General features: G+C 42.7%; 1 protein-coding gene across 2 annotated transcripts in view; it reads left to right on the top strand.

The window, feature by feature from the left end:
* The window catches only part of LOC126470613 (diacylglycerol kinase 1-like), a 366452-nt gene that overhangs the window by 24266 nt on the left and 319991 nt on the right, over nt 1-22195 (top strand). For both annotated transcript variants that reach the window (XM_050098567.1, XM_050098566.1), the window contains exons 2-6: nt 4801-4968; nt 12579-12785; nt 12920-12969; nt 13051-13125; nt 14766-14885. In XM_050098567.1, the coding sequence (XP_049954524.1) occupies nt 4830-4968; nt 12579-12785; nt 12920-12969; nt 13051-13125; nt 14766-14885 (591 nt within the window). In that variant the 5' untranslated portion in view covers nt 4801-4829. The remainder of the gene's footprint in view (nt 1-4800; nt 4969-12578; nt 12786-12919; nt 12970-13050; nt 13126-14765; nt 14886-22195) is intronic.

Here is a 22195-nt window from a genome sequence, read left to right as displayed (position 1 = left end):
CTAAAAATGGTTAAAAGGGTTCTGAGCACTATGGGACTTAACATCTGAGGTCATCAGTCCCCTAGACTTAGAGCTACTTAAACCTAACTAACGTAAAGACATCACACACATCCATGCCCGAGGCAGAATTCGAACCTGCGACCGCAGCAGCAGCAGCAGCGCGCTTCCGGACTGAAGCGCCTAGAATCGCTCTGCCACAACGGCCGGCCCACCGAATCTAGTTTTTTGATAACTACAGGGTGGCACACGAAATGTGTTACCATTTTGTTTTTGAATATAAACTTTATTGTCAATACAATGTGAAAGCAACATATACCACAGTGAAGAGCCGTCCATGGAGATTTGTTCTAACTCAGCACAAGCTCAATATGTCCACCATTTCGTTTCCTAACTTCCTTCAAACGAACACTGAAGTTAGTGATTGCCCTACGGCACATGTCTTCCGTAATTTCACTGCAAGCTTGAAGAATAAGTCTTCTGAGCTCCATTAAATCACGTGGACGTTTCGGGAAAATTTTTCTTTTAGATACCCCCAAAGAAAAAAGACACATCTATTGAGGTCTGGACTACTAGGGGGCCAATTTTGTCCGTCATTGAAGCGACCTGGAAACCTGAGTGAAATGATCCGCATGTCGAAATGCTCCTATAAAAACTGCAACACAGTGTTTGCAGTATGTGGCCTTGCTCCATCTTGCAAGAACCACTGCGGGTTGAAGGGCAAGGCAGTAGCAAGAAGCTGTGGAATGAAGCTGTTACGAAGCATGCTCAAATAACGCTCGCTGTTCACAGTTTCTTCAAACAAAAAGGGTCCAATAAGTCCGTGACTGGAAATTGCTGCCCACGCTGTAATCCTCGGAGCATAATGTTGTCGTTTATGAAGCACTTGTGGGTTTCCAGTGGCCCAAAAGAGTACATTTTGTTTGTTAACCACACCGTCAAAATGAAAATGCGCCTCGTCTGAAAACCAAACGTTATTGAGGGTTTCTTCCCTATCCTCCGCCCACTGAGCAAACAGTAATCTCTGCTGCTTGTGTTCTTCAGTGAGCTTCTGTGCACAGGTCATCTTGTATGGGTACATACGGAGGTCACTTTTAAGAATACGTTCAACGGAGCGTCTGGATATTCCCAGTTACACTGCTGCCTTTTTACACGATTTCCCGGGACTTCTCTGTACAGCAACTCGTACCGCTTCAATATTCTCCGGCGAACAAACAGGCTTAGGCCGAGGTCGCTTCGCTTCCAATACTGTGCCTTCCTGTACAAATTTGCCGGCCGCGGTGGTCTCGCGGTTCTAGGCGCTCAGTCCGGAGCCGCGCGACCGCTACGGTCGCAGGTTCGAATCCTGCCTCGGGCATGGATGTGTGTGATGTCCTTAGGTTAGTTAGGTTTAAGTAGTTCTAAGTTCTAGGGGACTGATGACCACAGATATAAAGTCCCATAGTACTCGGAGCCATTCCTGTACAAATTTATCGTACAACCTGTGGATGGTCTTCTTGCAAGGGACCCATCGTGTGTTAAACTGTAGTCGAAAACGCCTCTGAGTCACAACAAGTAACACAATTGCCGATCGTTGCTATGTCGTCAGTCTTCCGTTGTCAGCCATTGCTGCTTACTAGTCTCTTAGCCGCAGTATCGTGAATTACACGTCATTTCGTAACTCATTTGTTTTTCCAAGCTCTGCTGGTACTGCTGTAGAGATCCCAGCGGTATCTCTAATGTGCGTCGTAAATTGTGAAAGAAACAATTGGTAACACATTTCGTGCGCCATCCTGTAAGTGTCTGAATGAAGGCGGACCCACAAATCCCACAATAGCATCGCGTTACATGCATCAGTGACAACAGACGGTGCTGTTGTTGTGGTCTAGACTGATTCGATGCAGATGTCCACGCTAGTCTACCCTGTGCAAGCATCTTCATCACTTCCTAATTGCTGCTTTTAGTGTCTCATTTCCTAATCTAATCCCCTTAGCTCCGCGTGACTTCTTTTACTTCTTTTCAAGAAACTATTTCTTTCGTTCAGTTATTCTCTCGTTCTCCCAACCTCTTATAACATCTTGTCAAGACACTGTCTTTTCGGTTTCCTTTAATGCTTGCTCAAGGCACAGACTGAATAACATCTCAACTACTGTTCCCTTTACATCTCCTTAGATTCTCATAACAATCTTGTTCTTGTAAAATCTATCATTCTTTGTGTTTTGTCCTTGAAATTAAAAGAGAAACATACTCAACACTTTTCTATAAATCCACAATTCCCTTTCTTCAACCCATCTTCTAACACAGCGGTTCTTAACCTTTTTCGACTCATTCCAAATAAAAGTTTAATAACTTCAAATTAACTTAATCCGTAACCATTAAAACCTAAAGTTACTGTAGTTACGGCTTAAAATTTACAAAACGTGTAGGCCTAGTGTAGCCTGTTTTCCGTGGCACAGAGCTTTGAAGTAAGGAACCACAAAACGTAAATGAAGTCTAAAGTCACATTCAGCATAAAACTCTGTTTTTGTATTTATTTTTTAAATAGTCATATAAAAGTGACTTATCCTACAAATATGTGGATGAAAAGGATAACAAAGTGGTTATGGCATTATTCGCTAACTCTGGGCTTTCCTTTAAGCTTAACCAAAAAGTAATTAATGACAAAGATTTTTAACTTTCCTGACACTGAAGTTCAGTGGAAATTTCAAGAAGCTGCTTTGTTACGTTTACAGTTAATGTGGATTCTAGAATGGTTGACTCTTCGATGGGATTGCGAATCCAGTTGTAATTATTGGAAATAGTAGGGAAATAGTCTCTGAAGGTTTTTCCACGTCTTTTCAAATGTTCTTTAACCATGTTCTTGACATTTTCATCCAAAGGAGGATGATTTTCTACCAGGAAGTCGTGAAGGGCGTCAAAGCACTCGGTTTGAGTCCTATTGAAATACGCTTCCCAAAAATTAAATTTTTTTAATGGATGATTCGATACGGTATTACACAATATAAACGTTTATGTTTGACCACTGGAGAAATAAGCTTAAACTGTTAGTTTTTGAGAAAATGTCTGCCAAATAAGCTACAGTCTGAAACCAGATTTCGTCTTCCATGCTCTTTCCTTTGCGGAAGATGTGGCTCATGAGAAAAACATGAACTTCATCTAGTCTGGAAATAGTTCTACCTTGAGATAGTCACCTACCTTCAGTGTGAGACAATAAATTCTTATAAAGGCTTTCCCATTTCGTCACAAAGCCTGCAAAGATGCAGAAATTTGTAGGGCGAACCTTAGCAAAATTAATTATTTTCACTGCATCCTTCAGCACAGATTTCAATCCATAGGGCACGTGTTTAGAAATAAGGGCCTATTTATGAATGCAACAATGTGTCCTAGAAGCATTCGGCGCTACCGATTTCTCTTTGGCAACAAACCCTGCATAACACCCCATCATAGATTTCGCACTATCTGAACAAATGCCTACACAGCGAGACCAGTCTATTGAATTTTCGCGAAAATATGCGTCGGTTAACTTAAATATATCTCCTCCCGTAGTTCTCTGTTTTAAGGGTCTGTAGAATAGTAGCTTCTCTTCTACAGACTCCCCATTAATATAGTGGACGAAAAGAAAAGTAGCTAAATTGGCAACATCAGTCGATTCGTCAAGTTGAATCGCAAAAGAAGGACTAACACGAACTCTTTCCAAAATTCCGTTTTCGACATAGTTTGACAGCTCTTTAATACGGCGGTTGACTGTATTCGCGGATGGTACCATATTGACTTCTTTTGTGAAAGATTCTCCAAGCGTGCGTCGTACTACATCATTTATTGGCTGCACTGAATCTTCAGTTATTGAATGAGGTTTTGCAGTTTTAGCAATTCTGTAGCTGATGCGAGAAGAGGCTTCAAGAGCATTCTCATTGTCACTGTTTGCAACGGATACAAAAGTAGGTAAATCATTTTTCCTCTCGTTAGGTTTTCGCGTAAAAAATGAAGAAAAAATCAGCAAATTTGTTTATGTAGGTGCGCTGGAGAAGGTTTCAGAGTACTGTTAACAAGAATGTCGCCACAAACAACACACTGTGGTCTTGTTCAGTAGTCCTTGTCACCTACATATGAAAATCCAAACCCTGTGTAGTTACCAGCGCACTTTCTTTTCGTTACACAAGTTTCAGTTTTGTGGAATTGACGCACATCACTAGAAGCTGAATAACCTGTTGACACAAAACTAACTTGCGATTTGCTTAAACCCTGTTGCCCTTTGAAACTTCCACTTTTCAACCAGTTATCCATTTTAATCTGAACAGTAACGATTCTAATACACAACTGACAACTCACTACATTTCCCACGAGGAAAGGAGATGTGAGCTATTGTTGAAAATCAAACGCCTGACCTCTACATAACCGTTCCTAGTCGGGTCGTGGTACTACTGTTAGTATTGCTAGAACACAAAGAAGCTGGCAGACTAAATTTCGATGAATTCCTAACATTATTACATGACTGTAAATCAGATATTCACGGTAAATGTTAATTTATTGTGGAAATAATGTGATAAATTCCAGAATTTACATATATGTAAGAAGGGGCATAATAGGGTTAATTTAATTTTAAAATGAAACAGTAATAGCCCTAGCCTCGAAACTTGCTATTATGGAAAAAGAGTTTTGGCGAACCACATGACCACAGGATGGGAAACTATGTTATAAGACAAGTTGCAGCGTGCGCTAGAATAACAGCTGCTGCTATCGACATGTCTTGCCAAGCTGAGGTCTACTTCTTTTCCATGCTGACATACAGTGCGTGAGTGGTAAGTTGTAATTCTCGTTCCGCAGGAAGCGTCGGCGCAGCCGTTCACCCTCTGATGAAGGTGACACAGGCGTCTCAGTCGTGTTACGACGTACACGAGCGAAAGGGACCAGAGGTATCTCCCACCCACGAGGCGTCTAGGTCATCATCTAAGAAATCAAGCACATCTGCCTTCACCAACGGCAGACTAGAAGGTAAATATGAGGTTACCTGCAAATTTTCTCACTAATTATAGTGAATGAGCAAGAGTAGATTTTTCGTTTTTGCTTGTGCTCTAGTTTATCACAAGTAATAGCCTTGACACAAATCTGAAGCACTCAATCCGATATTTTCTGTACAAAAAGAGCATTGTTGCCAGTTGGTTTCGCAATAAATGGATGGCTGGAAACGAGTGATTTGCAATGATGAATCACGCAGTCCGATGGAAGGGTTTGGGTTTGGCGAATGCCTGGCGAGTGTTACCTGCCATCATGTGTAGTGCCAACAGCCAATTACGGAGGAGGTAAGGGTGGTGGTTTTAGTGGTTCGGCTGTGGTCCCATTATGCCGCCTAAGAAAATTTTAAATGAGGAAGGATATTTACTGCATTGTGTACTGCATATTGTAAGGGAACAATTCGGAGACGACGGGGCAATAGTTTGTGGACAATAACATTCCTGTAATAAGCTGGTCTATCCAGAATCCCAACCTAAACCCAATGGAGCACCTATGTGTGGAGTTAGGACGTAGACTTTGCTACAGGCCCCAACATCCAACATCACAACCTTCTTTGTTTCGGTTCTTGACGAAGAACGGGCAGCCATTCCTTCGCAGACCTTCAGACATCGCATGAAAATATCCCCATTAAAGTTCAAGCTGTCATAAAGCTGAAGATTGGACACACCCCATGTTAATGGTCACTAATAGGTCTCGGGATACTTTTGATCAGATACTGTCAGTTTCCCGCCTGTCCTGACCTTAAGGTTACTTGCATAGCTCATACTTCTTACGTGCTCCGCTGTCTGTAAACTGTTTATTGTTTGTAGTTATACAGATTAGAGATCTTCAGTTAACGCCCGCAGCTCGTGGTCGTGCGGTAGCGTTCTCGCTTCCCACGTCCGGGTTCCCGGGTTCGATTCCCGGCGGGGTCAGGGATTTTCTCTGCCTCGTGATGGCTGGGTGTTGTGTGATGTCCTTAGGTTAGTTAGGTTTAAGTAGTTCTAAGTTCTAGAGGACTGATGACCATAGATGTTAAGTCCCATAGTGCTCAGAGCCATTTTTTTTCAGTTCACGTTAAATGTTACTGTGTCTTTAAAATGACGGTTTGTGTGCCTCATTTCGACGTTATGAATCAGCTATCGTAATAAACAAATGTAGTTTGTCTGTAAGCATTAGCAAATCTAGTTCGAGTCATTTCATCATCTCACCACTTCTGAAAACTTGTGAGACTCTTTTTTTTGTCGTCTCACAACCCAACAAAAAGTGTAGGCGGTTGACGAATCCATAAATCCAAGTAACACTCTGGCACCGTTTTCCTGTTTCAAATAATACATCGAAGATTGGCAACAGTGCTGAGATGTGTCTTGGCGAAGGAGGCGTAGCGTATGCAGTCCTATTGCACCGGTGAAGTGACATGCAATCAACGGTAGTCAATTGGCTAGCGGATATACTGGCCTTGTGCAATAGGACCGGCTCGTGAATAGCTTGTATTAGCTGTGGCTGCCCGTCAGGAAGCAATGTAGCTGCCTGATTCAGAGGGTGTGCTTTGTCGTGTAGCAAATTGGGTCACGCCATATACCAAATGGATGTTCCAGAATTATGATGTTGGACTCTGCATGGCTAACAATAACTGTTTAACAAAGTACAACAAAAACTTATCAATTCCCTGTTTATCAGTGGTTTCACTGTAAAATCTAATGCAGCCCAAATTCTGTAGGTCTATAACATTTTTGCTGAAAATACTAGAATTTATTTTAATTTCTTATGTACTTGGTTTTACCTGTGTTAAGAAAATGATAATTCGAAGAAAGATTTTTTTTTGTTGATAGACAAATGGTTAAATGCATGTCTTTCAAATTCTGTAAAGTGCAATGTTACATCTTCGAAAAAATGTCGTGAATTGAAATTAGAAGTGAACGCCACTGTTGATACACCACAGAAGATCGTGTGTTGTTTTTCAAGGTAGAGCCCCAGACATCGATGAGGCTGAAAGTTGTTTATCAAGAGACGCAAACTGTTTTCGGGATCTCGTATCACCCTAAATATTCGTTTCCCACAAATAATGCCTTACCTCAAAATACGCATTTTAGCAACTCCTACCGTATATATAATACTGAACTTAAAGTTTCGGTCCGTAGCTCGTGGTCGTGCGGTAGCGTTCTCGCTTCCCACGCCCGGGTTCCCGGGTTCGATTCCCGGCGGGGTCATGGATTTTCTCTGCCTCGTGGTGACTGGGTGTTGTGTGCTGTCCTTAGGTTAGTTAGGTTTAAGTAGTTCTAAGTTCTAGGGGACTGATGACCATAGATGTTAAGTCCCATAGTGCTCAGAACCATTTGAGCCATTTAAAGTTTCGGAAGACGCTGTGAAGAGTACGTTTGGCCTCTGCTACTTTGCTTGGACCTCTACTGGGCTCGCTATACGTACTCCTTTCACAGGTAATTGTGACAATGCTTCAATTTTTTTTTAAGTTTTTGTTAAAGATCTCCATTACCACACATTTAGAACTGACGATCAGTAATTGCTCTCGTCCTGACACTGAAATTTCCAGCAATGGTCCATAGGTTTCCTCCTCCACTCTATATATGGGGAAAACAGACCGTTTAAAACAGATACCGGTATTTTAGTTTTGAATACCCGGTATTTTTCAGTATTTATTTGGTCTCGGTTATAACAGATTTTTCTTTGTTTTTGATTAATAACCAAGTAAAAAAACTGAAATATTAATTAGTCATAACAATAATGTTAAAATTTTTAGTTTTTAAATAAACTTTTTTTTTTAAAAAAAGGAGTAATTTTTATTCGTAAAATTTGCATTGGTTTGAAATTTGAAAATGGAAAAAGCGATCATTGCTATTTTAATAGCAATCACATGACATAAGAAGTCGTACAGCATTGCTAAGACAATAGTGTCCCTGTTGCCGTGTGTCGTGGCTTAAAATACGCGTGTACTTTCATTGTACGAGCCTTGCCACCGTATGTACGGTAGTTTCTTGCTGTCGTCGTCGGACATCCGTTGTATTGCAGAATGCCACCAATCCTAGTCTGAAAATATTTTTATGAGGTGACGTTGCAGTGAAGTACAATGCTTCATCTGTTTTAAAAGACTGAATATTTGTCTACCTTTTCTATGAAATAATAAAAGAGGAGGGCAATTATGCTAACAATATTAAATAAAAAACTTAACAAAAATTAATTCACTGTTTACAATAAAAATAGAAAGTAGCTGATTTGCTGCCTGTGTCTACATAAAGTGCCTTTATTTGCTTTTAGCCCTTGGAAAAACAGAGTTCTCCAACCCCAGTTTTCACCCTTCAGCACTGGCCATCGTAATGCTCAAATAGTGGTATGCTGCACAATTACATCATTTTAGCAGAATTTCATAAAATTAGAATCAATAGGAGAATACTGCTGAGATGTGCAGTGTTCAGCCACTTACCACCTTTCGAGGAAAGCAGCGAATGGTGGACGGACTTAGTTTTGTTTTATTTTCCTATGTAATTTAATATTTTGCTTCTATGTATCTTGAAACTGAGAGAGTAAAAATGTTTCAATCTTCTTTCGATTTCTGCGTTTATTACAGGAAGTGATAGGAATAAAAACCGAAAATTAGTTATTTCATAGACCGGTTATTTTGAGCGGATTTAACGCTTATATTAAAAAACCGAAAATTAGTTATTTCATAAACCGATTATTTTGAGCAGATTGGACACTTATGTTAAAATGGCGTGAAAAAACGATATAACTGAAAAACGGTTGTTTCAGCGACAACCGGCATCCCTACTCCACTCCGTTCCTTGTTCAGTAAAACTGCACGAAAACTTCTGTTGTTCTCACATGTATATATTGGTCAGCCAGAACATTTTGACCACCTACCTAATAGCTGGTATGTCCACCTTTGACACAGGTAACAAAGGCCTTGGTAGGACACTGGGGAGAGTTGGTGCGACGTCTGCACACACAAGTCACATAATTCCCGTAAGTTCTGGGGGCAAGGGGAGGGGGGGGGGGCATGATCTCTGACGCCAAGTTCAATCACATCCCAGATGTCTTCGATCCGGCTCAGATCTGGTGAAAAAAAATGGTTCAAATGGCTCTGAGCACTATGGGACTTAACTTCTAAGGTCATCAGCCCCCTAGAACTTAGAACTACTTAAACCTAGCTAACCTAAGGACATCACACACATCCATGCCCGAGACAGGATTCGAACCGGCGACCGTAGCGGTCACGCGGTTCTAGACTGTAGCGCCTTTAACCGCTTGGCCACACCGGCCGGCAGATCTGGTGAATTTGGGAGCCAGTACAGCTATTGCAGCTCGCCACTGTGTTCCTCGAACCATTCCATCACACTCCTGGCCTTGTGACATGGTGCATTATCTTACTGAAAAATGCCACTTCCGTCGGGAAACATGATTGTCATGAAAGGGTATACGTTGTCTACGACCAATGCACGATACTCCTTGGCCGTCATAGTGCCTTGCATTAGCTGCACTCGGCAATGAATGCCCGCAAGAATGTTCGCCAGAGCATAATGGAGCCACCGCCGTTCCGCAGAACAGGTGTCAACGAGCTATTTCCACGGAAGACGACAGATTCGCGTCCTTCCGTCGGTATGGTGAAGAAGGTATTGGGATTCATCAGACCATGAACGCTATGCCACTGCGTCCAGTGCCAATCGTCACGTGCCCATTTCAGTCGTAGTTGCCGAAGTCGTGGTGTTAACATTGCCACATGCATGGGTCATCGGCTGCGGATGCCCATCGTTAGGACTGTTCGCTGCACTTTGTATTCAGACACACTTGTACTCTGCGCAGCATTAAAGTCTGATGTTAGTTCGCTGCCTGTCCTGTATAAGCAGTCTGCCCAGCCTACGAAATCCGACATTTGTAATGCGGGGTGGCCGCCCAACCCCACCATATCCGAACATCGTTTCACCTTGCTTTTGCCACGTTTGAAGGCATTCACCATAGCACTCCTCGAACACTCGACGAGTCGTGCAGTTTTCGAGTTTCCGAAATACTCCTGCTGAACCTCGGGGCCATCACAATCTACCCTCGGTCAAACTCAAATAGATCGCGCGCCTTCCCCATTCTACACACGGACAGCAAGCTCACAGATAGTACATGCACCGTGCGTGTGTCTTGACTAGTAGTCATTCTTCGCCAGGTGACGCTGCTATCACCTGAACTGGTTTGTATCTTTAGTAGGTTGGTGGTCATAATGTTGTGGCTGATCAGTGCATAATCATCTATACGTATGATTAGTAAGTTGCGTATATTTCGGCTCAGACCTTGCATGAAATGAAACTCATTTTCTGTTAGTTACAGTATCACGCTAGTGTCGTTGTGTGAACTTGACCCTCTTGTGTCCTCCGACGTGAAATACACGCTGCACAAACACCTCATTGGGCTGTCGGTACACCCGAAGCCTCCTGTCATTTAAAAAGTGGCAAAATCGTGACTCGTTGGACCACACTACGCGCTTCCATTCAGTTACTGTCCAGTTTCTGGGCCGTCTGACCTTCTCAAGACGTGTAGTTTTATGTGATGCTGCGAGAAATGGCTTTTTGCTAGGTACCAAACTGAAAATGCCTATCGTATGCAGATTCCTTCACTAATTTTGCTCCGAAACGGTTTGAGATGGACCTGAATTCACTGAAAAAAGCAATTCCCGTCTTGCTTGAAACCTTTTGTCATTGAAAAGGCGTGGCACTTGTCTGTGGTTCTTGTCTGTGAGGATCTGTTTACAAAAATGGTTCAAATAGCTCTGAGCACTATGGGACTTAACATCTGACGTCATCAGTCCCCTAGACTTAGAACTACTTAAACCTAACTAACACACATCCATGCATCTATGGAGGCATATCTTCGACAGTTTGAGTAGGTTGTGCCTTTTCTCTTCATTAACACTAGCAATACGACGCAAGGTGTACTACCATGGGGTGAGGGTACCCTGTGCCCACCACAAAAAAAGATTAAATAAAAAATTTGTTAATTGTTGTTAACTTTTATTAAAAAGCTCCTTTCTAAATAGTTACTGATGTTTAAGTAGAGTCTAGAAACTGAAAATATCTTTTAGCACAATCTTAACAATACCAATGAATTTTCAATAGTATGTACAGACAGAGGATGGGAACTTCATGACCACGACAAAAAAGCTTTAAAAAATTGAGATTTCATTTATTGTCGTTGACTTTTCGGAAATTCCCATTACAAATTTCTAGGGCTTGCAGATGGTGCCGGCCGAAGTGGCCGCGCGGTTCTGGCGCTGCAGTCTGGAACCGCGGGACCGCTACGGTCGCAGGTTCGAATCCTGCCTCGGGCATGGATGTGTGTGATGTCCTTAGGTTAGTTAGGTTTAACTAGTTCTAAGTTCTAGGGGACTAATGACCTCAGCAGTTGAGTCCCATAGTGCTCAGAGCCATTTTTTTTTTTTTTTTTTTTTTTTGCAGATGGAGGTGAATATATAATATTTCGAATAGGAAGTAATGTCCTGAGGAGTACCGTTTACGTGCTACAGCCGTTTGGAAACATGTTCGCTAGGTAGGTACCCGATAGGGTGGTCATGATGAGGGGCGGGGTTACGTCGGATCGGATAATTTCAATTGACGTTTACCCTACCTGTCTGACCTGGTTCGCTACTGATTCACGTGTCTGTGAGTGTTAGAACAGCATGGTTGTTTACACGTTTGCAGAACACACCGACATGATCCTTTTGAATGGCGAAGCTCACGGCTGCTCGTCGCTTTCATCAAGCTCGCTCTCCTCAACGTCCGACTCCACTACATACTCTTTTCGCCATAATTATGCAACGCCTCCGAGAAAGAGTACCTTCACTGTCAGCAGGCGTGACTGTGGTGCTCCAAGGAGACACCGCACACCCGAATTTCATCACGTTGAAGACGATCCGTCCACGAGTACATGAGCAATTTCTTTTACTATTAATGAGTGGAATTGTAAAATAATTGATGTACTGGGTCACGCCTAATCAGTTGCTTGTAAAATTTACCAACATATTTCCAAACGGTTGTAACACGGAAACAGTAAGTTTCCAAACACGTGTTCCAATTTAAAATTTTATATACTGACTCCCCTCTACAAGCCCTAGAAGTCTGTAACGGGAATTTCCGAACACATTGTAGAGGTCTAACAACGGTTCTGAACTAAAAAATGTGAATTTGACATTTGTTACGTACGATACTGCATTGTCCGAAGGAACATTGCAACGTACTTTTGAACAACAAGGGCACTAGCCAGAGACTTTCAGTTAAAATGTCTCCCATGTACGGGAATATACACAGTGAATGTACGAGTGCAGGTTGTAGACACATGGCTGATGACATACGAAAGTTTGGGTCTGGCTTTCGTTTCGCTGAAAAATATAAAACAATTACGGAATCTGGTACGAGTAATAATTAAAAACATAAATACTTTTTCAAAATTTTGAAATATAAAGTATATTTGCGAAAGGTGGACATTAAGTACCATCCCCTCCCCCTTGGTACTCCAAGGGTTTGTCATGTAATTTCACTCTGCTTTAAGCATTTGTTTGAACAGGCTACCTATCTACTGTTTAGTATTATCACTTGTCTAATTCACAATTCTTACAGTTTCGCTTCCAGAGTCGAAAGGCGCTATACCAAAAAGAAGAATCAAAGACAAAGACAAAGACAGACACAAAGAAAGAGAAAAAGAGAAAGTAAAAGTGAAATACAAACGAGAGGAGCTTGACGTCCGGTCGGTGACTGTTCCTCTCAAAGACATCATCTGTTACTTGTCCCTCATAGAAGGAGGACGGCCGGAAGACAAATTAGAGTGTGAGTACTGTCTACGTGCCTCAGTTAGTCGGTAGACCTGTTAGCTGAATGCAGTTGTTCAGTAATAGTAAACGTGTAACCCATTATAATTTAATTACACTGTTTTATTATTGAAATGTTATGCTCATTTCCAGTTATGTTCCGTCTATACGACACGGATGGAAATGGCGTACTGGACACTGATGTAAGTTGCAACGATTGTTAATACAGTAAAATTATCTACATGCCCCGAAAAAGCTTCCGTTAACAAACAGTTTTTTTGCAGGAAATCGACTGTATCGTAAACCAAATGATGAATGTAGCAGAGTACCTAGGATGGGATGCTTCCGAGTTGAAGCCGGTAAGTCAACCTATCATCCATAGTCAAGCTGACAGTTAATTACATGTTTCAAAATGATCAACAATATTTCACTGGACTATACCTTCTTCATGAATGAAGATACGAACTTGAGGTGCGTTTTAATTTATGCATAGGATGTTTTAAGGATGAAATTCTTCGGTAATCAGTCTTCTGTATTGTGTGATGCAGCTCGCCACGACTTCTTATTCTGTGCCAGCCTCTTCAGGTCATAGTAGATCTCGCAGCCAAAGTCCTCAGCTATTTATTGGATATATGTCAATTTCCGTCTTTCGTATGGTTTTCACCCTCGACAGCTCCCTTGGAAATTAAGCCATGATACCTTAACACCTGTTCTATCATCATGACCAGCCCCTCCTCCCATTCTTATCCACGTTTTCCACATGTTTACCGAGAACCAACTCATTTCTTACCTTACCAGTCTTCTTGATTATCAAAAGTCCTCTGTAGCATCCTGTTTCAAAGGCTTCGATTCTCTTCTTTTCCAGTTTTCCCACTTCCGTACAAAACTTTGCTCGATACGTACTTTCTCAGACATTTCATACCCAAATTAAGACCAATATTTGACATTGGCAGACTTCTTTCGCTTGAAAGCCCCCATTTTTTATGTCTCCCTTTCTTTGTCCGTAATGCGTTATTTTGCTTCCAACGTCAAAGAATTCCTGCAAGTCGTCTACTTCGTAGTCCCCAAATTCGATGTTCAGTTTATCCGTAATATCATTTCTGCTACTCCATATTACTTTCGTCTTTCGATTTACATAGGACAACAAAGCCTTTATTTCTCAAATAAGCCATCAGGTTATAGAATGGTACATCTTTTACATGCACGCTCATAAGTCCTTCAACTACGAGGATCAGTCAGAAAACAACGCTTCCTATTTTTGGGCGACCAGATGGAAATCTGATGGTGCAAGGTCTCTTTATTCTGCTCCGTCAATATTTTCGGTACCCAGCGTGCACAAGTCTTGGTGTAACCCAGATTTTTAATAAAGGCTACGACACCGCCTTTTCCGATGGGTAACTGGCGAGACAATTCATTTGTTGTTACCTGTTGGTCGTCGTGGATGATTTGGTCAACACGATGGATGTTGTGTCTGCTGTCTGGCTGCTCCGCGTTGCATCAGATACTGCGTTTGCCTTCCAGCTTCTCTACAGTGACTAGACGATTGACTAAACCTGTGCTGTCGTCCGTCGTATCATCTCTATTCACCTTCTTCAGTCTTTCATGAATACGATTGAATGTCGCAGCGTCTGCTGCAAGGAATTCAATTCCAGAACGACGTCTTACACGTGCTTCAGTGTCAATCATTTTCTAAACCAACACAGTGTTGCCGTCTGTTGATGGAGGACACTGTTAATGGAGTGGACTGCGGATGAAGTCTTGCGGTTGTGTTCAAAAACCATTATTTCTACTTTATCAACTTGATGAAGTACGAAAGCAATAGGAGGCTTTACTTTCACATATCGCCAAGATAAAATTTTATTTTTGGTGCTCAAGTTATAATGCACGCCAATTTGTGATCTTCAGTCATGTAGAAGACATAGTCTTCTGAAATCGCACGCATATTTTTAGAAAAGCCCTGTACATGAAGAATAACTGTCAATCCTCGTGGCGGTTTCAGATCCTGAAGGACATGATGGTGGAGATAGACTACGACGCCGATGGCACGGTGTCCCTGGAGGAGTGGAAGAGGGGTGGCATGACCACCATCCCACTGCTAGTTCTCCTGGGCTTCGAATCGGTAAGTAGCACTGTAAACTGTACTACCCACAAGAAATGCGTAACGTGAAATAATGTTATTGTGGAACTTCCTTTACCCTAATGGTACATTTTAAACTTACATTGCACTAAGGTGATAAAAGTCACAGGATAGCGATATGCACGTATACACATGGCGGCAGTATCGCGTACGCAATGTATAAAACGGTATTATATTGGCGAAGCTGTCGTTTGTACTCAGGTGCTTCATGTGAAAAGGTTTCTGGTGTGATTATGGTCGCATAACGGGAATTATCTGACTTTTAACACAGAATAGTAGTTGGAACTTGAATACTCAGTATTGTAGAGCACTCAGTATAATGTCGTTTATTGAAACTGAACTACACTCTTCGAACAATAACTATATACACACAAAGAAAACAAATAACATGTAGACGACTATTCATCAAGAGCGTTGGTGAGGTCCGTCGGAGGTGGTCCTAGCTCGGCGAGGAACTGGCTGTACTGCTGCTGCGCTAGCCTTACAAAGCAGACGGAGGTCGGTGGAGTACTCCAACTTTCCCTGTGTCTGTGAGGCGACCTCTGCAGAAAAAGGTTCGCATTAGTCACTAGCAAGTTCTGTTTATTTTGAAGAATTGTTTTCCTCTTGGTTGCGCCTGCAAGTGCTTGTGTATGTTATATGGTAGACAGGAGTGTTTTGAGTGTAGTCTGCCTAACAGGGGCCGTCTGTGGCAGACGTAACAGAACTGGACGCATGGGACATTATATTTAGGAATTCGTTAGGGAATTCAACATTTCGAGATCCACAGTGTCAAGAGAATGACAAACAAAACTGCGTGAAATAGATGCAGAAATCAGTATGGGACGTACGACGACCGTTTACGTTAGGACAGTGTGGCGAAATTTGGCGTTATTGGAGTATGGCAGCAGACGACCGACGCGAGTACCTTTGCTAATAGCATGCCATCGGCTGCTTCGCCTCTCCTAGGCTCGTGACTCGGTTGGACCGTAGACGACAGGGAAACCGTGTACCGGTCAGGTGAGTCCAGATTTCCGTTGGTAAGAGCTGACGATATGGTTCGAGGGTGGCGTAGATCCTACGAAACCGAGGACGTAAGTTTTCAACAAGACACTGTACTCCAAAATGATGGGGGCTGTGTTGACATGGCGAGCTGGGTCCTCTGGTCTAACTGAACCGATCATTGACTGGAAATGGTTATCTTCGGCTACTTGGAGACAATGTGCAGCCGTTCATGGACTTCATTTCTCCAAAAAAAGATGGAAATTTTATGGATGGCAATGCGCCATGTCACCAGGCCTCAAGTTTTGATGACTGGCTTGAAGAACATTCGGGACAAAATGGTTCAAATGGCTCTCAGTACTATGGGACTTAACTTCTGAGGTCATCAGTCCCCTAGAACTTAGAACTACTTAAACCTAACAAACCTAAGGACATAACACACATCCATGCCCGAGGTAGGATTCGAAACTGCTACCGTAGCGGTCGCGCGGTTCCAGACTGTAGCGCCTAGAACCGCTCGGCCACTCCGGCCGGCCATTCGGGACAATTCGAGCGAATGATTTGGCCACTAAGATCGTTTGACATGAATCCCATTGAACATATATGGGATATAATCTGGAGGTCAGTTCATGCACACAATCCTGCACTGGCAACACTTTCGCAGTTTGTCCTCGGAGTCTTTCGCGACAGTATACATGAGTAAAACATTCTCTTTTAAACAAAAACAACAACAATTTCAACAGAGACCAAGGATACCCACCCAGCAGGGTATGGGGACGGGCATTGGACATCGAAAGAAAACAAAGACTAATGCGCGACGCGGGAGCGGCAGTTTCAAACGTGGCGCCTGCCCCTGGTGCCACCTGACTTCACCGGTGCTGCCACGGGCAATAGCTCCGCTAGCTGCCCGGTTCGACTTACGCGAGCGCGCGCCGCATTGGATCGATGTGATTGGCTGCTGATGATGTTATGATGCCTATATAAGTGAGAAACCATAGCAGCCCCGGCAATCAGTGAACTCCTGACGACGATGGCGGAGATGGCCATCGAAAGCTCGAGGATTTTATTCGAATTGACGCTGCTGGAAAACCGAGAACGTTTTATTCACTGTCGCAGTTACGGTCTGCCATAGAGGCAGCAGCGCTCAATATTTCTGCAGGGGACTTCCAGCGACTTTTTGAGTCCATGTCACTTAGAGTTGCTGCACTACACCGGGCAAAAGAAGGCCCGACGCGATATTAGGAGGTATCCCATAACTTTTGTCACCTCCGTGTAAACATTATTGATGGTCATAATCTAGTTATATAAATGGAACGTTTTTGCAACACATGTTTTTACAAGTTGTACTAAAGACATATTTCTTGCATCTTAGTATTTACTTATGATTTTACAGTTAAATAAAACATTAAAAAACTATAGATTGAGGAAGTAGAAGAATTTAACTGAAGAGTATTTGATTAAGAAGGCATGAAAGAACATAATATATAATATCCGACCAACAGTGGCACTCTACATGCAAGGTCCTCGGTAGTACCCATCGAACCACTCGCCTCTGCGTGGCATACTGATTCCTAATCCTAGCGACTGATTAACTGTGTGGCTGCATCTCCGAGTAAACGTGGAGTCGCTGCCTTAAGAGTGCCTCCTATGCTATTCTGTTCTAATTTAATCTAAGTTCATGTATCGTCCTGTGTGTGTGTGTAGTCAGCGTATATCATTTATGCATGACTGGTTGGTTGATTTGGTGATTTGGGGGGGGGGGGGGGGGGGGGAGGAGACCAAACTGCGAGGTCATCGGTCTCATCGGATTAGGGAAGGATGGGGAAGGAAGTCGGCGGTGCCCTTTCAAAGGAACCATCCCGGCATGCGCCTGAAGCGATGTAGGGAAATCACGGAAAACCTAAATCAGGATGGCCGGACGCGGGATTTATGCATGATCTAGTGATCTGGTGGTGCTACTTCTACATTGTAGCTACACTGCTTGACAACTGCTAAGGAAGAGAGATATTGTTGGACAGGAATAATCACAGGCATGGATGACGTGAAACACAGTACATAAGTAGTAGAGGAGGAGAGGTATATTTATAGCGAAAAATGGCACAGATTTCACGACATGGGAAAACAGAGTAACAGATGGAAATAACGTTTGTGTTTGACAGAAATCAGACTCGTAACCTAAAGATCGATATCGGACTCTCGATAAGGAATATGCCCTCCTCGGTCATAAATGCATATTTTGCACGTGTTATTCATGCTGACTACCAATCTCTCGAGGAGCCTTTGGGAGATATTGACCCACTCCTCTCTCAAGGCAGTTTTCAGTTCTTGTACGATGCGGGGAGGGAATGTTCGTTGAGAAACATGTCTGCTTAGAGAATCTCAAGTATAGTCTGTGAGAGTGGTCGTCAAACTGCGGCCCGCGGTCCGCATGCGGCCAGAATTAAGCATTTGTGCGGCCCGCGGTTCTCAGTCGTATTTTATACCAATATGCAATTAACAACTAACGGCCGAATCCAAAAAACGTCAACTAACGTAAAGAACTTCGTAAGATTGTAGTTTTCCTGCTCAGTAAAAAACAAAAATTCTTAGAGAAACAGTAATATTTTAAGATGTGCTTAATTTTAACTGGTGCTAGTGAACTGGCCCGTGAGCTAAAAGATTTGGCCACCTGCCTCAGGGGCAGAGAGGTAACTGGCACGGTCACTGTGGGGTTACGGGATGTGAGAGGGGGAATGTCGTATTGTTTGTCTTCCATTACTGACAGCTCACGAGCGTGAGCGACTCGTACAGACCAGCTACTAGTCTATAAATTTTGACACGCACATATCATGGATTCGTGAATGTACATTACAGAGAGGTTCATTTTCAAATGCGGTACGTATTTGAACCAAAGAACATTAAATTAATTACGGCTGTTGTAATACAATACAGTGAGAAGAAGAAAACTGATATTTGATTTATCAAACTTTATAAGGACACATACTACTATTAGTCCAAGTCATTCACACACATGGTGAAACCAACAACACTTCACCACGTAACTGTAGCACCGCAACTGATAGAGTGCTCAGGTTGGCAGCATTATTCCGAAATAGATCACAATCAACACGAAGTGTTCCAATTAATCCCGCCATGTAGAGATCAGTACTGCTGGCAAACTTCTCGCGTGTCTAATGCAGAATAAAATTATCAGTAACAAAAGTGACCAATAATTGTAGAAGCGCAGTTTCCGACCGCCATTAAAATTACAGAGATAGGTGAGGTCGAGGTTTTATTCAAAATTTTCTAGATGTACTTAACACCCGATAAATGGCTTAGCACGGACAGAGAAGTTTACCCAATGCGTTGTAGATGTTACCTACAACTACAGTACGGTTAATATTATATTGCACTTGACAATTAAGAGCACGTGTTGCGTTTATCTGGCTGGCCAATCATATCTTGCAGTCTATTGTACGAAGTCTGCACAGCTGCCATCTGCCCAACATGCGCTCTGTGACAACTGTCGGTACGCCGCTACAGTTGCAAATTAGCCTGTCCCTTTCGTCGGTTGGCAGGTGCAAAGTAGTTTTCATCCTACTATAATGAGAATACTGTTTCACATAGTAGTCAGAGATTTCACATTTAGAAGGCGCAATATGAATTTATACATCTAAATAGATCGAAATATGGATGAGAAAGCCAGAAAACTACATCAAAATACACATTAATTAAATATTTTTATACCAGGTGATCAAAAAGTCAGTATAAATTTGAAAACTGAATAAATCACGGAATAATGTAGACAGAGAGGTACAAATTGACACACATGCTTGGAATGACATGGGGCTTTATTAGAACCAAAAAATACAAAAGTTCAAAAATGTCCGACAGATGGCGCGTCATCTGATCAGAATAGCAATAATTAGCATAACAAAGTAAGACAAAGCAAAGATGATGTTCTTTACAGGAAATGCTCAGTATGTCCACCATCATTCCTCAACAATAGCTGTAGTCGAGGAATAATGTTGTGAACAGCACTGTAAAGCATGTCCGGAGTTATGGTGAGGCATTGGCGTCGGATGTTGTCTTTCAGCGTCCCTAAGAGATGTCGGTCGATCACGATACACTTGCGACTTCAGGTAACCCCAAAGCCAATAATCGCACGGACTGAGGTCTGGGAACCTGGGAGGCCAAGCATGACGAAAGTGGCGGCTGAGCACACGATCATCACCAAACGACGTGCGCAGGAGATCTTTCACGCGTCTAGCAATACGGGGTGGAGCGCCATCCTGCATAAGCATCGTACGTTCCAGCAGGTGTTTATCAGCCAGGCTGGGGATGATCGATTCTGTAACATATCTGCGTACCTCTCACCCGTCACGGTAGCAGCTACTGACGTTTTGCTGTCCAGCGCCAAAACCCCATGGCATTCCAAGCATGTGTGTCAATTTTTACCTCTCTATCTACATTATTCCGCGGTTTATTAAGTTTTCTGATTTATACTGACTTTTTGATCACCCAGTACTTAAATTTACGGGTAAAGAATAAATACATGCTTACCATTTGCAATTGTTGGTCGACCTGACTCCGTCGTCAAATCAAAAATATACTGGAAGAATTGTTGTAGGGTTTCGAAAAATTGGCCACACACCTCAGGGACGGAGCCGGGTACAGGGGCAGATAGAGTTGCCGTTGTAGGGTCAGGAGGCTTGATAGGGGAAGGTTTTCTTATTTCTCTTCCAGAGCTGACAACTCATGGACATGTGTGTCTCGCATCGATCCGCTACCGTAGTACGTGTTTCAGACGAAAGTAGCATGGATTCTCACGTGTGCGTCATAGAGACGGTCATCTTCCAAAGCGGCACATATTTGTAGCAACGAATATGAAATTAAACCTGTCGTAATACAAGAGTAAAAGAAAAATGACATTCAAAACATTCAGTAAATATTAGTGATCGCGTCTCCTATTGAATAATGAATTTAAATATAAGTGCAGTTACTGTTATTAATCGAGCCGGCCGAAGTGGCCGTGCGGTTAAAGGCGCTGCAGTCTGGAACCGCAAGACCGCTACGGTCGCAGGTTCGAATCCTGCCTCGGGCATGGATGTTTGTGATGTCCTTAGGTTAGTTAGGTTTAACTAGTTCTAAGTTCTAGGGGACTAATGACCTCAGCAGTTGAGTCCCATAGTGCTCAGAGCCATTTTTTTGTTATTAATCGGTTAATCATATTCTCAAACACACAACACAAAACACATCGACAGGCAGTTACATGGCCACAGCATTAGGGTCGCTGAGGGTGGCAGGAGTCTGAAGGAGAGAACAGCCGACACGAAGTGTTCCGAATGACGCCAGTTTTTAACGATCCGTTCTTGGGGGCCAGCAACCAACTTACCGTGCTTCTACTATGGTTAGTTTATTTGGGGCTCATAACATATTAATTTAGATAGGTTACCAGGTAATAATAAGATTGAAACAATTGTGGTCCGATGTGCCACAATGACGGTATTGGCTCTTCAGTAAAATAGTTTGCTGATCTACGACGGCATCAAACTTGCCAGAACGGTCCGAGATGCATAGGTCAAGCAGAAAATATACTTCGGCTTCCAGCATCCCCCGATCTCAATAGACTAATTTACTAAGCCTGCTGACAGACGCCGGCCGCGGTGGTCTCGCGGTTCTAGGCGCTCAGTCCGGAACCGCGCGACTGCTACGGTCGCAGGTTCGAATCGGGCATGGATGTGTGTGATGTCCTTAGGTTAGTTAGGTTTAAGTAGTTCTAAGTTGTAGGGGACTGATGACCTAAGATGTTAAGTCCCATAGTGCTCAGAGCCATTTTTTTTTTTTTTTTTTTTTTTTTTGCTGACAGACCGTACATGGGAATTACACCCTCTTAGTACTATAAAAGACTTATCAATACATCTTCACCTCTATCCAGTTTCGTCACACGATCTTAAATCTGCCAAACAGTGTAAATTAGCGCACAATCTGCTGCAGAGTGAAAATTTATCAATATATAAAAAAAACACGAGCACAGCATGTCTTGCGGTTCAGTCTGAAGAGGGCTCGACAATTCGCAGCCTAGATACCACACGAGAAGAAGTGGTTTGGTTGGATTCTCAGAACTTCATGGATTAATAAAATTGTACACAATTTACATTTTAAGATAAACGAATTTGAGTAAGCTCAAAACAGGTCTGCCGCCTTCCATGAGTATCATTACACGCACAGTGACTGTTTCAGTGGAGCACGGAAAGACTATATTAGATGTGGTGAATCAAATCGCTAATTCGCGCAAGCATCTCAGGTCTGGTAGCAACAGGAGTAATATT

The sequence above is a fragment of the Schistocerca serialis genome, chromosome 3 (assembly GCF_023864345.2).
Source record: "Schistocerca serialis cubense isolate TAMUIC-IGC-003099 chromosome 3, iqSchSeri2.2, whole genome shotgun sequence".
Classification (NCBI taxonomy): Eukaryota; Metazoa; Arthropoda; class Insecta; order Orthoptera; family Acrididae; genus Schistocerca; species Schistocerca serialis.
The sequence above is the reverse complement of the archived record's forward strand: the minus strand, read 5'-3'. Positions and strand labels throughout refer to the sequence as shown.